Source organism: Ictidomys tridecemlineatus, chromosome 3, assembly GCF_052094955.1.
Source record: "Ictidomys tridecemlineatus isolate mIctTri1 chromosome 3, mIctTri1.hap1, whole genome shotgun sequence".
Lineage (NCBI taxonomy): Eukaryota > Metazoa > Chordata > Mammalia > Rodentia > Sciuridae > Ictidomys > Ictidomys tridecemlineatus.
The window spans coordinates 36,168,466-36,185,363 of record NC_135479.1 but is presented as its reverse complement, the minus strand read 5'-3'; the positions used below and the strand labels follow the sequence as shown (position 1 = coordinate 36,185,363).

The window sequence follows — 16,898 nt, the reverse complement described above, 5'->3', positions numbered from 1 at the left end:
CACCCTAGGTTCAATCCCTAGCATCACAATAAAAAATAAATAAATAAAAATTAAAAGATCACTATTTTGCAACTCCTGACCAATTAACAGATCTAGACAATGATGATAAATGAATTTGATGTAGCCAGTGAACATAATTTCCAGTAAACTCAAAAGATGGAAGAACAGGTTAATAAGCAAAACCTAGACTGTACTAACACCTATAAGGTGAACAACCCAGTTTTTAAACATTAGATAAATTGGCACAGTGGCATATGCCTGTAATCCCAGTGACTCTAGAGGCTGGGGCAGGAGAATCCCAAATTCAAAGCCAGCCTCAACAACTCAGGGAGAATCAGTCTCAAAATAAGAGAAATTTAGGGGCTGAGGTTGTAGCTCAGTAATAGAGCGCTTGCCTCACAAGTGTGAAGTACTGGGTTCGATCCTTAGCACCGCATAAAAATAAATAAATAAAATAAAGGTATTATGTCCATCTACAACTAAAAGAAAAAAAAAGAGAGAGAGAAATATAAAGGGTGGGGGTGTAGTTCAGTGGTAAAGTACTAAACCAGTAACAACAACAAAATTAAAGAGAGAGAATGGATCCACACAATAACATATCACTCAGTAATTATAAGGAATGACTACTACACATAAATAAATACATCTCAAAAACATGCTGAGTGAAACAAACTAGAAACAAAGGCACACACAGTAGGATTCCATTTATATGCAGTTCTGCAATATGCAAAACTGACTATGTTGATAAAAATCAGAACAGTGATAACTTCATAGGTGGAGAAGTAGATAGGATTTTAAAAATAAAGACTTTATGAGATGACTGGAAATTGACCAGAATTACTTAAGAGACCTAAATGAAACATTTAAATGCTATAATGTCTGGGAGGATTTGCTTCAAAATAATGCAGACGGGTGAGGGTTTCAATCAAACAAGATTAGCCATAAATTGATCATTTTAAGAGCTAGGGTGGGTATATGGAAATTTATTTTTCTGTATGTGGTAGCTGGTTACAGTAGTGGCCCCTGATGAATTTCTCTTAGAATTTTCATTTAATATGGGCTTAGACCTGTGACTTGCTCTTTTGAAGACCTAGCAGCTTCCACTTTTGCACTCCTAAGACACCAAATTAAAAAAATCTAACCCTCTTGTTGGAAAGACTATCTGGAGAGGCCACATGTAGAAATGACCCTGAGACCACGTGGAGAACCAAGGCCTCAGTTAAGAGGTTTTAGCTAACCCCCAATCAATTCAAGCTATCCTAATGAGGTGCCAGAGGTCTATGAAGAAAGTCTGGTGTACTTCTCTAACTCCAGTACCTCATGTGGAGCTAAGGGCCACTCTATCTTGAAAGATAATTAAATGGTTGTTACTTTATTTTTTAAAAATATTTATTGTTAAGTTTTAGGTGGATACAATATCTTTATTTTACATTTATGTGGTGCTAAGGATTGAACCCACTGTCTTAAGCATGCTAGGCAAGCATTCTACCACTGAGCCTCAACCCCAGCCCCTAGTTGTTACTTTAAGTCACAAATTTTGAGGAAGTAGCTATGTAGCAACAGATATTCAAACACCATTCTCTCTAATGTCTGTTTGAAATATTCCATAAGAAGTTTCATAAAGTGATACAATAGGTCTCCAGATAACAGATATTTAGAAACATCTTACATTTTTTATTAGTGATTAAAAAATCTGTCATGATTAACAAAATTATACAACCAATAAGCAACACATTTTGATCTAACTACATACTATGAATATATGCCTAACATATGCGCTATTATGAGATCCAAGAAACACTCCTTGGAGGCTATGTCTATATTAAATTCATACTAATCATTCTCAATCTGGCAAGTACCATAATGATATGTAAATATGACAACTCACACATTAGTTGAAGAGCCAGTTCTAAAACTGTATTTTGAAATATTAATTACTCCTTACCAACTTCACTGAGAGATAAACAATAAAAAAATTTTATACTACAGGTTGAAAAAAAAAAAGGCTAAAGGCAGTTTTTCTTGATGTTGTATCAATGTTAGTTAACTAGTGGACCCAAACTCAGCCCTATTGAACCAGAATCTCCAATAGTAGGGACTAGACATCTACATTTCTAAGAAGATTCCAGATGATTCTTATGCACTAAAGTTTAAAAATCACGGATATAAAGGGTGTGGTAGAAAGAGCTGCCTTTACTTGTTCAAGGTTCTGAGAATTACAAGACAAAAGTAAGTATAGAACTCAGAAATCTTGATTAATGCACCACCCACCACAGCATGAGTAACTCCCCAAAATACAGCACTGTGAGATGACAAAAGTACTAAAAAATCATTTAAAGTTATTTGAAGCTTCATATGCAAAAAATCGAATTTTTAACAGCTTCACATGTAGAAAACCAAAATTTGGTCATCATTCCCACAGAAGAAAAGATTCACTGGAATAGATAAGATTGGCCAAAAAAAAAAAAAAAGAGAGAGAGAGTATTAGTAATCCTCAAAAGGAAAGTAGAGGGGCAGGGGATGTGGCTCAAGCGGTGGCACGCTCTCCTGGCATGCGTGCGGCCTGGGTTCGGTCCTCAGCACCACATACAAACAAAGATGTTGTGTCTGCCAAAAACTGAAAAATAAATATTGGAATTCTCTCTCTCTCTCTAAAAAAAAAATTAAAAAAAAAAAAAAAAGGAAAGTAGAGAACTCTGAAATGTGTTTGTATGGGTGCTGAAAACATGAGAAAAGGATGATGTAATCAGAATTAAGTGAACTTGGAACGAAACAGTATTTTCAGCATTAAGCAGAAGATGAGGTACCCAGAATAGCTCATGGTCAATTTTTCTCCAGTGAAAAAGCATGACTATCAACCTACCCAAGCTATACTGAATTATTTTTTAAGGAATTATTTCACCATCTTAAATTAATAAATTTGGGGACTGGGGATGTAGCTCAGTGGCAGAATATGTGAGGCCCTGGACAGGAAGAGTAGAAAGAGACGGGGGATGAGGGGAAAGGAGAGGAAGAGCAGGAGGAGAAATCTGTAGTCTGACTCTAGACATTCTTGTGTGAATCTGGGAAAAATAATCAGTTTTCTGAAGATTTGATGACTTTGATAAAAGAAACTCAAAAGTCACAGCTACTGTGGCCACAGTCTTCAACCCTTCATTCATTTTGCAATTATAACGGAAAAAAATTATCCTAAGTCCTATAATTAATGAATAGACTATTTATTAGATTGAAGGTGTTTTGAAAGAGGTAGATGAAAACTAGCCAGTTGGCTCCCAAGAACTCTTACTGAGATGTTGATTCACACTAAACTTTTTTTAACTTATTTTATTTTTTGACATTTATTTTATAGTTGGACATAATACCTTTATTTCACTCATTTATTTTTTATGTGGTGCTGAGGATTGAATCCAGGGTCCCGAGAGTGCAAGATGAGCACTCTACCGCTGACCACAATCCCAGCCCCTTTTTTCTTATTTTTTGGAACCAAGGATTGAACTCCGGGGCACATGCCCACTGAGCCACATCCCCAGCCCTATTGTGTTTTATTTAGAGACAAGGTCTCACTGATTTGCTTAGTACCTTGCATTTGCTGAGGCTGGCTTTGAACTTGTGATCCTCCTGCCTCACCCTCCTGAGCCAGTGGGATTATAGGTATGTGCCACTTCACCCAGCTCATACTAAACTTTTAAGAGACTGAGGTAAAATACTATGAATTCTGTGGTAGTTTCTCCTGCTCCCAAGATTATTCAAACACTAAGTACTGCTGTGAAGGGACTGTGTAGACTGAATTAAGTTTATTAATCAGATGATCTTAAAAGTAGGGAGATTATCCTGGTTTATCCAAATGGGCTCAAAGTAGTCTATATGAGCCCTTAAAAGGTTTAATTAATTAAATTTTAAAAAGTGTGGTTGGGGGGGGGTGCAGAAGAGGTAGAAATACTGCTCAGGAAGGATAGCAGGAGGGCAGAGGTTCCTAGCATTTCATCAGTAACCCTCCAGGACTCTCAGAATTGATGGCTTTGAACATGACAAAAGGGAGCCAGGAACCAGGGAGTGTGAGCAGCCTCTAGAAGCTGAGAAGCTCTGAGCAACAGCCTATTAACAAACAGTAGCATCAGTCCTATCTTAATGCAATGAAATTCTGCCAACAGACTAAATGAGCCCAGAAATGGGCTCATTCTTATTTTTTGGTACCAAGGATTGAACTCCGGGGCACCTTGCCCACTGAGCCACATCCCCAGCCCTATTTTGTGTTTTATTTAGAGACAAGGTCTCACTGATTTGCTTAGCGCCTCGAATTTGCGTCCAAATGAAAGCTTAGGCCACTAACACCTTGATTTCAATTTTATGAGACCTGTAGCAAACCAGGTGTGCCTAATGGTCTCCTGATTTACAAAACTGGGAGATAATAAATCTGTGCAGTCTTAAACTACTTAATTTTGGTTATTTATTACAGCAACATAGTGCTAAATAATTAAACTACAATGTGAAATTATTACTTTCAAGCCAACCAGCATTATTTCCATAAGAAAAACTACAGAGAAAGCCAAGTGTCAAAAACTGCTTGGTGAAATTGGAGATTTAGTTAGATGCTCAATATGCTCTGAAACTTACAAAACTATTTTGACAAAAGTATCTGTTATATATACCTGTTGACTAGACTGGGTATTCACTTTGGCTTACTAAACCACCCATTCTCCCAGCCAGCGTTTGGAGGGGGCACTTAGCGGCATTCTCATTTTTTCTTTAAAGGTGGTAATACAATCAATCAAACAGACCAAAGTCATAGTCTGGCCTATAAACCAATTTGCCTCTTCAATGTCATTTTTATGTAGAGTAGTAATTTATTTGCTCTGTGTTCATTTATGATGTAACTCTTAGAGGATAATTAATTTTCACAAGGCAGAGGAATGGAGCGCTAGACATGAACTTCACCATCACCAACAGGAACCACATAAAAATATCATTAGCAAGCTGGACATGGTGGTTCACTGCTGTATCCCAGAGGCTTAGGAGGCTGAGGAAGGAAGATCACAAATTCGAGGGCAGACTCAGCAACTTATAAGGCCCTAAGCAACTTGGCAAGACCCTATCTCAAAATAAAAAATTGGAGAAAAAAAAAAAAAAGACTGGGGATGTGGCCAGTGACAGTGGTTAAGCACTCCTGAGTTCAATCCCTAATATTCACCCCCAAATGCCGTTAGCACAGAGTGACAACACACTGACTATATGTTTATCAGCAAACCTAAAAAGCCAGGGTACGGAAATGTATCTCCTTTAAACACCTTCTAAGTTTGAAACAAAAATCTGAGTATAACAATAATACTTGTTTTTTAGAGTACTTGCCTAGCATGTGTGAGGCCCTGGATTTGATCCCCAGGTCCACACATTAAAAAAAAAAAAAAATGTAGGTTCACAAAATCCTAAAAAACTTACTAAATAATGATTATCAAATTCAGAAGAGAAAAAAAGAAAAAGATATTTAAAGAGAACTAATTCCCAATCTAATGCTTGAAAAATGAATGGAAAATCCCAGCAACTTCAACATTACCATTATTTCATAAGTATGATCACTTTGATGTTTCTTGTACTCAAATCCTCGAGTGAAACACTGTAAAGAAAGAAAAATTAAGTTACCAAAAATCTACTTTCCAAAAATGCTTTCTTAAAGGATAGAAGATGGTTTGTGGGTGCTCTAGCTTATGATGAAGTTTTTAAGAAAGTTAATTTAATCCTCTGTGCAGCTACAATAGGATGTTATATTTACAGTTATCGTTTTTCAGTGGCCCTTATGGAGAAAAAAGGCTTTTTTATAGTATGATTCTCCCTCAATCAGAGCATGAGTCCTGAAATCAGATGGCCTAAATTTGAACCCTGCCTCCGTACTTAACCATACTTTAGCAATTCTTTTTTCATATTTTACAGTCTAAAATTTGGATTCACCTTGTAATTTAAAGTATATGAGAATTTTAATCACCCATTTTTACACTTTAGTATTTCTGAAATTGGGATGTTTTTTAAAATCAAAAGTTTTTGGATCTGATAAAACGTGGTATTTCCTTGAACAAGTTACTTAACTTCTCTTTGCCTGAGTTTCATCTATTAAGCGAGGATACTTATTTATTTACTTCATAAGATTTTAGAGATGATTTAAGGGTTAATTCATGTAAAAACTCAAAATAGTGCCTGGCACACAGGAATCACTTATAATTAATATTGTTGCTACCATTACAACCCACACAATAGTTTGTTCTCTTGTCACCTCTACAGAGATCAGTCTTCAACAAGACAATAAACAGTGTCATCAAATGGAACAATTCTCCAGTTCTGATTCCTTTAATCTCATTACTTTAATCTACTTGGAAAAACTTTTAAGCATTAGACTGATATGCCTTGTGGAACACTCAACAGTCTGCCTGAACCATCTGGTCTGAAAGACTAACTAGAAGGAGTTGATATAATAAGGTATAGCCTAAGCAATCTACAGTAATCTCTGAATTACTATATCCATAATCAGCCAAGCCTCTCCTTAGTGAGTTACCTGCAAGCAGAGAAAAAAAGGAGGTGGCCCACATTCAGCACACTTAATATAAGGCTCCATAAGGTAGGAAGAACAGCCTCTGCAAGGTGGCTTATCAGACGGATCATCTAGAACAAAGAAAAAGAAAATACACAAGCTTTAAAACACCTCATGATTATATCACAAGTGCAAAAACATGAAAAAATTGCAAATGACTACATAGAAAGTGAGCTGGGCTGAAAAGTACATGGGAGACAAGATGAGCTCATTTCAAACAAGCAAAAACAAAAAAAGTATCCTCCTTTTTTAACTTTAGGGAAGCTTTGTGTACCTATGGCTTCAAACAATAGTTAGGTAGACATGGCCCCCTTCGGAGAAAAGTATACACAGATTTCACTTTTTTATTTTTATTTTTTTTTAAAGAGAGAGAGAAAATTTTTTAATATTTATTTATTTATTTTTAGTTTTCGGCAGATACAACATCTTTGTTTGTATGTGGTGCTGAGGATTGAACCCGGGCCGCACGCATGCCAGGCGAGCGCGTTACCGCTTGAGCCACATTCCCAGCCCTATACACAGATTTTAAACAAAGTCTCATAAATCCATAGGGGAAAAAGAACATACCTACACAATACTTACAGATAAAGCATATCTGACAAAATGTTAACAGCTGAATCTAAGTAACAGGCACATAAGTAAACACTCTACCGTTCTTTTAACAGTAGGAAGGACAAAAATCTTTAAGTACGTGTTGAGGTTTAAACTTCGTATGAGTTGATATTTAAACTCAAGAACGCTTCCTCCCTTTCTGCTGTAGTAAGCACAGAGCACAGCCAACTTTTTTTCCACTTCCATGACAGTAATGTATCTCTAAAATATTAAGGCAAGGAGTATGACCTCAACACTCATATGTGTCCTCAGTGGCCTCAAATTCTGCTTCTCTGGAATCTGGGCGACCCAGCAAAACTATGTTCTGATCAACCACAGGAGACAAGAAAAAAGACCTTAATGGTAGATGAAGAGATTTTTTTTTTTTTTTCAGTCTTGGCAAGATTTCTCAAACTTTTTTTTTTTTTAAATATTTGTCATTTTAGATGAACATAATACATTTATTTTATTCATTTATTTTTATGTGGTGCTGAGAATTGAACTCAGGGCCTCACACATGCTAGGCAAGCACTCAACCCCAGCCCAAGATTTCTTAAATTCTTTAATGGCATTTTCCTTAGTCCAAGAAATATTCCTCAAGGCACCTTGCTCTCCTCTAAGTGGCGAATATTGTTCTTTTATTTCTAAATGAAGACATGAAGGAAAATGACAAAAGAAACATACTCCTAGTTGTAGTTTCAAATTAGTTACATGGAATATCAACTACTCAATTTCTCCCATTTTACTGATTTTAAATTATAACATGGAAAAACAAAATTATTTTATATTAAGTGCTAGATGCAAATTTTTACCAAATTACCTTCTCTCACTTCCTTTGTTTTTTTTTTTTTAAGGGAGGGCTAAGCAAGATAGCACATGCCTTAATCCCAGCTACTCTGGAGGCTGAGGCAGAATGACTGCAAATTCGAGGCCAGCTTCAGGAACTTAATAAGGCCCCATCTCAAAATAAAAATAAAATGGATGGAGTATGGGGGTTGTAGCTCAAGTATAGCACTTGCCTAGCACTGTGAGGCACTGGGATCGAATCTCAGTACCACATAAAAACAAAAGGTATTGTGTCCATATTTACAACTGAAAAAAATATTTAAAAAAAAAAGGATTGGGGATGTAGCTCAGTGGTAAAACACCCCTGGGTTTAATCCTCAGTATCAAAAAAAATTTTTTTAATTAAAAAATAAAACAACAAAAGGGGCGGGGGTCTCACTACATTGCCCAGGCTGGCCCTGAACTACTAGGCTCAAGCAATTCCTTTGCCTCAGCCTCCAGAGTAGCAGAGACTACAGGTATGAACTACCATAACCAGCAATCTACTATCTTAATATTTAAGGTTTTCTTTCTTCAAACTTTCCTAAGAAAAAAAGATTAGCTACTAACCAAAGTAGAGTTTTTAAGCCCTTATTTCAAGAATTATTCTGTAACAGCAATCCATCTTAAAATATGACACAAAGTATGAATTGTCATCCACTATTAACATTTTGAAAAATATTTCTCTGAACTTTGTTCTACTTACATGTATCTACATATTTATTTTCACAAAAGTGGAATACTAATCATGCTTTGCCTGTTTTTTTTCTCTTAACAATACACTTTTTTTTAGAGAGAGAGAGAGAGAGAGAGAGAATTTTTTAATATTTATTTTTTAGTTCTCGGAGGACGCAACATCTTTGTTTGTATGTGGTGCTGAGGATTGAACCCGGGCCGCACGCATGCCAGGTGAGCGCACTACCGCTTGAGCCACATCCCCAGCCCCATCTTAACAATACACTTGCAGTCATTTTTTTAATGATAGTACACATAGATCTTCTTGGTTTTTCTTCTCCCTTTGTCCTCTTTAATGGATGAATGATATTCTAATGTATCAATTATCTAAACTGATATTCTCAACTACCCCTTAAGAAGACATTTTAGAAATCTGAGGAGGTGCTTTTTTTCGGTTCCCAGATCCCTAAGGAGCACTACTGGCATTTTGAAGACAAGAAACTAGGATTCTAGATATCCTGCAGTGCTTATGACATTCCTACACTAGGAAAATACTGACCTACATCCTGCTTAACTTTCAAATGTGCCACCATTCAAGTAGATGAGAAATCTCATACTTAGAGATGACCTAGAACCTAATTCCATTTTACATATAAAGCAAAATATTATATACATAAAACATATGCTGTGTGTGTACATTATTGTTTTGTTCAAAATCTTACCAGGAGTTATTCAGGCTTATGCTATTTCTTATTCACTAATACACCTGAATCATTCTTCATTCGTAGTGTAAGATGCTCAGTGATTCAACATATGGGTACCTGACTACCTACTCATGTTGTTGTCTTTCATTATGTCTAAAAATATTCAGATATATAGTAAGTTGCCTTACTTTGTTATCTTTTTTACTTTGTCCCTTATTATAGTAGATCATTATTTTTATTTCTTGAAACCATATGTGTAAATACAGTATCTACATATCTATATTTCACTAGCAATTAGTAAAAGGGACCTTGAAAATATCATAAAAAGTAGCTGGGTGCATCGACTCAGGAGGCTGAGACAGGAGGATGGCAAGTTAAAGGGCAGCCTCAGCAAATCAGCAATTCCCTCAGTAATTTGGTGAGACCCTCAAAATTAAAATATTTTTTAAAAAAGGGAGAAAAATCATAAAAAGAAATCACTGGGATAATATATTGATAACAAACAACTAATCTAACCAGTTCTCCACTGGTGGGGTGGGCATTTATGCATTTATGTTGTTTCTAATTTTTCACTATTACAAAGAATGCTGAGATCCATATCCTCTTATGTATTACATTTTATATTTATCCGAAGAATAAATATTTTCCTAGAATTAGAATTATTGAGGGTACAGATTGAGGGTTTTGAGATTTTTTGATACACATAGCCAAACTATCTTCCAAAAAAGTATTCCAAAATATTTCTGTAATTTAGAAGCAGAGAAAGGCATTTTTAACATCATCCAATAATGAGGCAATAAAAGGCTAATTAGACTACATAAACAAAATATCAACTATTTTTGGCAAAAACACCATGAACAAAGTAAAAAGCAAATGAACTGCACAAAAATATTTGCAAACTTATGACAGATAAAGGGCTAAAATTCCTAATATAAAAAGAATTTGCCTAGCATATGTGAGGCCCTGGGTATGATCTCTAACACTGGGGGGGGGTATGATCTCTAACACTGGGGGGGGGGGGGAGCCAGGCATGATTGCACCTGGCTATAGTTTCAACTACTTTGGAGGCCAAAAAAGAATTGTGAATCACCTGAGTCCAAGAGTTAGAGATGGAGACCAGCCTAGGCAACATAGCGAGAAACCATTACCCCAACCCCACTAAAAAAAAAAAAAAAAAAAGCCAGGCATTGTGGTGGATACCTGTAATCCTAGCTACTCAGTAGGCTGAGGCAGCAGGATCAAGTGTCAAAATAAAATTCAAAAAGGGCTGAGGGCTGGGCATTGTGGTATACATCTGTACTCATAGGATTTGGGAGGCTGACACAGGAGGCAAGAGGATCGCAAATTTAAGGCCCGCCTTACCAACTTAGCGACATCTCGAAAAATAAAAAGGGTTGGGGATATAGCTCAGTGGTAGAGTGCCTGCCTAGCACGTGTGAGGCACTGGGTTCAATTCTCAGTACTTGAAAAAAAAATTAGGGGAAAAGGAGAAACATAAAAACAGCCTTAATTGGGCTGGGGATATAGCTCAGTTGGTAGAGTGCTTCCCTTTCATGCACAAGGCCCTGGGTTCAATCCCCAGCACCACAAAACTAAAATAAAATAATTAAGGCAAACTAATCAATCTAAGAAAGTTAAAAAAAAAATGGCCTTAATCATATGAAAAAATTATATAGTTTTACTTATAAGAGAAATAAAAATGAGAACTACACTCAGATATAATTTCTTTCTATGTATCAGATTAGCAGAGATTCCAAAGCTTAATAATAGTTTCTTAGGAGAATGGGAAAATAGGAATTCATATGTAGTTGGTGGGAATGCAAGAGTACAACTCCTATTGAGCAGAATACACAGTATCTAAACAAAATTATGCATCTTTTTATTTTTTGAGCCAGAAATCTCATTTCCAGGAATTTACCCTGAATATACATCTCCAAGAATACACACATATGCCCAAGGTTATATATTAGATTATTTTTAAGTATAAAAAACTATGAAGATGTCCAAGCACTAGTTTATTTTAATAAATCAGTGCTATCTCCACACAATGAAGCACTCTGCCACTATAAAAAATTAAGGGTTGGGGGTATAGCTCAGCATAAGAGTATTTGCCTAGCATGTACAAGATCCTAGGTTAGATCCCCAGCATCTTACACAAAGAGAATGAGAACAATTTCTGTAAACTAATATTTCCTGAAAGTACTATTAAGTAGAAAAAAAAGTACAAAAAAAATACTTAGTATGCTATCTTTCTAATAAGAAATTACAGAAAGCCAGGCATGGTGGTACAAACCTGTAATCCCAGTTACTTGGGAAGCTGAGGCAGCAGGATTACAAATTGGAGGTGAGACCCTGTCTCATAATTTTTAAAAACTTTTTTTTTAAAAACAGTATTAGAGATTAAACCCAGGAGTGCTCTACCACTAAAGTACATCCCCAGGCCTTTAAAAAAATTTTTTTGAGACAGGATCTTGATATGTTGTCAAAGCTGGTGTCAAATTTGCAATCCTCCTGCCTTAACCTCCCCACGTTATTGGGATTATAGTGCCACTGCACCTGGACTCAAAATAAATTTTTTTAAAAAAAGGGCTAAGGAGCTGGGGTTGTGATTCAGCAGTAGAGTGCTCACCTGGCACATGTGCGAGACCCTGGGTTCAATCCTCAGCACCACATAAAAATAAATAAGTGAAATAAAGGTATTGTGTCCAACTACTACTAAAAAATATGTATTTAAAAAAAGGGAGGGGGGCTGAGAATGAAGCTCAATGTAGAGTGCTTGCCTAACATGTGCAAGGCCCTGGGTTCAATCCCCAGTACTGAAGGTAAAAAAATTTTTAATTATAAGGAAGTAAAACACGAATCTCTTTTTTTAAAAAATATTTTTCTTGTTATACATGGACACACAATATCTTTATTTATTTGTGTGGTGCTGAGGATGAAACCCAGCACCCCACATACACGAAGCAAGTGCCCTACCATTGAGCCCCAGCCCCAGCCCAACACATATCCTTTTATCTCTGCAAAAAGAAATAAAGGGCAGATAAACCAGAAAACAAGCAAGCTGGATAATTACAAGAGGTTAAAGGGGGACTGGAATGTAGTGGAAGAGATATAAAAGGGAGTGGCATTTCTTCAAATATGTTTTTTGCAACCATCATACTAAAGACTTGATCAAGCAAAAATCAGAAGATACAAAATCATGGGAGAAATTCTAAATAAAAGCTGCATTTAATTTTTTTTTTTAGTTGTAGATGGACACAATATCTTTATTTATTTTTACGTGGTGCTGAGGATCAAACCTAGTACCTCACACATGCGAGGCAAACGCTCTACCACTGAGGCACAATCCCAGCCCTGCATTTTTTTTTAACCTCAAACTATCTCCCTTTGCACTGCTTATTATAACAAGAGAAAAAACAGAAATCATACAAAAGATATGTGGGTATTCTGTGTATTCTCATACAACTTTACTGCAACTTTCTGTAAGTTGAAATTATTTCCAAATAACACGTTTTAACAATTATATTTTCAAAGATGGCGGGGAGTAGTTTCAGCTTATGCTTCTAGCACTGGAACAATTTAGATTCTTTCTCCAAATGTAAAATGAAAGGGTTGAACAAGATACTTCTGAATATATAGGAAGTGTGGTAAAAGAGTAAATTAGAGCTCCTTTAAGAAACTGCTGAAGAGGTTTGGGGTTGTAGCTTATAGTAGTAGAGTAATTGCCTGCCACATGTGAGGAACTGGGTTTGATCCTCAACACCACACAAAAATAAATAAATAAAATAAAGGTGTTGTGTCCATCTAAATCTAAAAAAGTTGCTAAAGAAGCCAAACCCCAAAAGTACCTGATCTTTTCACTGGAACACTACTAAATATCTGATAATGGGATTGCTATTTCTGGCAAATTTGATCTCTTCACAATATAGCAACATAAGTCTCCATAATTGTAGCTTCTTCAATTTATTTCACACCATAATTCTCTACATCATTATCATACTGTAGTTTACTCTTAGAACACAAGTTCCACTTACAAGGAGGGAAAAGGGAATATTTTCTTTATCCAAAATTAACACTATATAGGTGCCTGATACAAGTTATTAGTTCTAAAGAGAAATCCCACTGCTTTTTTGTTAAACAAAAATATTTTATTTTTAAATTTTTTTATTTTTAATTGACACATAATTACATATATTTATGGGATACAGTATGACATTTTGATACATGTATACAATGTGTAATGATCAGATCAGGACAACTGGCATATCCATCACTTTGGACATTTATCAATGCTTTGGGAATATTCAAAATAGTCACCGCTAGCTATTTTCAATTATACACTTAATTGTTGTTAATCATAGTTATCCTATCATGCACCAGAACTTTAGAAGTTATTCCTCTTATCCAACCCCACTGCTTTTAATTACAGGTTAAACATACTAAGCCTGATCCATTTAGCTTCATTTTCTTCTAGGATCTAGGGTGATATATTTTATCAAGTTTTCAGTGGGTAATCAATACCTATTGGTTGATTTTGATTCGATACTCTAGGCTCAGATCTACAGGGCACTACTGCTTAACTTCAAAGGGGTTATTTTTCTTCCTTGATAAATTTCCATTTCATTTTGCTATTAATATTCACCTGAGACTCATTTCTACTATACTTACTGCTAAAGGAACCCAAACGGTCCATTCCCTAATTGGCAAAGATTGCTGCTTTTTATCTTCCCTTGTGCAGAGCTTCCTCAAGATCTCAGAACTGGCCAGCACATACGCCAAAGCTTGATGTCCCCCTAGGAACAAACAAAAGTGGCACATGGATCAGAAAATCATTCAGAGATAGAGAAATACACAACATATTCAGTTCTACCATTGTAATACTGAGCAAATTAGTTTATCTCTATTATGTCTAACTGGTATAATAATATCTATCTCCCAGGGTTGTTCTGAGAATGTCATAATCAAACATCTGGCCTAGAGCAAGTCCTCTATAAATTATATGGATATAAAGGGTTTTTTTTTGTTGTTGTTGTTGTTTTATTTTTGGTGCTGGGGATCAAACTTAAAAATCTCATGCATGCTGTGCTATGCAGTCATTCTATCACTGAGCTATATCGTCCCTCCCTAAATGCTATATATTTCTAATAGTAACTGTTGCCTTTCTCTACCCAGCTTTCTCTACCCTTGTCTCTTAAGGCCTCTGTCTTTTGGGGAACTGACCCTTTAATATTTTATATGGTACTGGGAGAGGTACCAATCAATATTCAAAATCTCCACCTCCACAGAAGCTACACCAAAGATTTCTTTTTTTTTTTTCAGAAATCTAGATCTTAAGTTAAGACATTGCTCCAGGATAGAAGGTAGACAGAGTTTATTCTCTAGTCAAAGAATTTAGTCAATAAGTTCTGGCTATTGGATCCATATCCCCCATGGTGACCGGCTCTAATTTCTCTGTCTTTCCAATAAAAACTTTAATCAGAATGATTTTCTATTACTAAAACCCAAAAATCCTATCTATAAAACACATAGTTAACTAATTTACTCTTTCAACAAAATACAAAATACCTTCTTTGAAGGTAGAAATGAAATCTTATTTCACATCAAACCAAGAAACATCCTCTTTCTATACACCAGAGTTTTCCATCCTTTTTCTAGAATTTTCCCCATATATTTTATGAAGATTACTTCTAACTGCACACCTTTTCTCACTTTAAGACTAAACAAAAACAGGGACTACATTCGATACAAATTTATATGCCTTTAAAGTACCAAATACATAGAATTCATTAAGTTCACTAAATAATCACAAAAGTTAGTTCTACTTGGGCTACTGAATAAATTCCAGATTTTTTTTTTAAATGTCTTTTTAGGGGGCTGGGGATGTGGCTCAAGCAGTAGCGCGCTCGCCTAGCATGCGTGCGGCCCGGGTTCGATCCTCAGCAGCACCACATACCAACAAAGATGTTGTGTCCGCCGAGAACTAAGAAAAATAAATAAATAAATAAATGTTAAATCTCTCTCTCTCTCTCTGTCCCCCTCTCTCACTCTCTCTTTAAAAAAAAAAAAATGTCTTTTTAGTTGGACACAATGCCTTTATTTATTTTTATGTGGTGCTGAGGATCGAACCAGCGCCTCGCCACTGAGGCACAACCCCAGCCCCAATTCCAGATTTTTTTTTAAAAAAAATGAATTCATCTTTAGTTTTCCTGGAGTGACTTTTTTCACTTTGATAAATCAAATGCACAAAATGCTCAAATCAATAAGGCTGTCAATCAACTTTCCCGTTTTGGGAATGGAGCCTCCTTGTACAAAGTCCCAAGTCTAGTTGGTTTTTGACAAAAAAATGAGGTTAGCAAGGGCATATTATACATCCAGTAATAAAATAATGATCAACATTTATTGAATTTGTCCCATATGCTAGGTGCTGATTGTTAACCACCCATGCAGATGATCTCTGAATCCTCATTACCTTCTGGGGTGAGCTACTTTTTATTTTTTAGTACTGGGGACTAAACCCACAGGCACTTAACTATAGAGCCACATATCTATCCCTTTCTTTATTTTGCATTGGGGTCTCACCAAGTTGCTTAGGGCCTGCTTAGTTGCTGAGGCTGGCCTGGAACTTGGGGTTTTCCTGCTTCAGTCTCTGGGTACAGTTGCCCACCACCCGTTTTTAATCGAACCCAGGGTCGCTTAACCACTGGGCCACATCCCCCTATGTCCTCTCCACCCCTGTTAATGTTTTTTTTGTTGTTGTTGTTTTGTTTTGTTTTTAAAGAGTCTAAGTCCTAGCTAAGTTGCTGAGGTTGGTCTCCAACTTGCCATCCTCCTGCCTCAGCCTCCCGACAAGCTCCTTTTTCATAAAGCTTTGTGTGTGGGGGGGGGGGGTGCAAGCCTGAAATCCCAGCACCTTGGGATGCAGGAGAATCACGAGTTCAAAGCCAGCCTCAACAAAAGCTAAGGAAATGAGTGAGATCCAGTCTCTAAATAAAATACAAAAACAAAAAACAAAAAACAAAAAAACAGGGCTGGGAATGTGGCTCAGTGGGCAAGTGCCCCAGAATTCAATACCCAGCACGCCACCCCCCCCCAAAAAAAAAAAGCTCTGAAAGATTTAGTGTTTGCACAATGTCTTTCTGGTAGTGAACAGCTATGCCATTTCAACAGATATAGATGGTCAAATAATGGATGTTTAGAATAATTTGATAAACACCCCACGTCAGAAAACACAAAACTGCAGTATGCAGAATCTCCCTTTCTCTCCATCTCATAGAAGACCGAACTGTGACACTAACATAAGAGGATAGGCGCCAGCTCCACAGGAACACTGGTTAAATTCAAATTAGATATTGGAACGTGGAAGAAAGGCGCTGTGAAAAGCGATTCCGTGTGGTGCAGGGGAGACACAGGCTTTACAGTTTTGCAGCCAACTTACTTCGTCTCTATTAGCTGCAAGTCATTTTTTTTTTTCTCTTTGCTCCAAAATGGTGCTAACGCACCTACTTACAAAGGCCTACTTGGAAATT

At 36.4% G+C, this 16,898-nt stretch overlaps 1 protein-coding gene across 3 annotated transcripts in view; it reads right to left on the bottom strand.

Annotated features, from left to right (window-relative positions):
* The window catches only part of Tada2a (transcriptional adaptor 2A), a 53,958-nt gene that overhangs the window by 36,635 nt on the left and 425 nt on the right, over positions 1–16,898 (bottom strand). For all 3 annotated transcript variants that reach the window (XM_078042392.1, XM_078042394.1, XM_078042393.1), the window contains exons 2-4: positions 14,041–14,165; positions 6,542–6,648; positions 5,552–5,611 (exon numbers count right to left, since the gene is read on the bottom strand). In XM_078042392.1, the coding sequence (XP_077898518.1) occupies positions 5,552–5,611; positions 6,542–6,648; positions 14,041–14,065 (192 nt within the window). In that variant the 5' untranslated portion in view covers positions 14,066–14,165. The remainder of the gene's footprint in view (positions 1–5,551; positions 5,612–6,541; positions 6,649–14,040; positions 14,166–16,898) is intronic.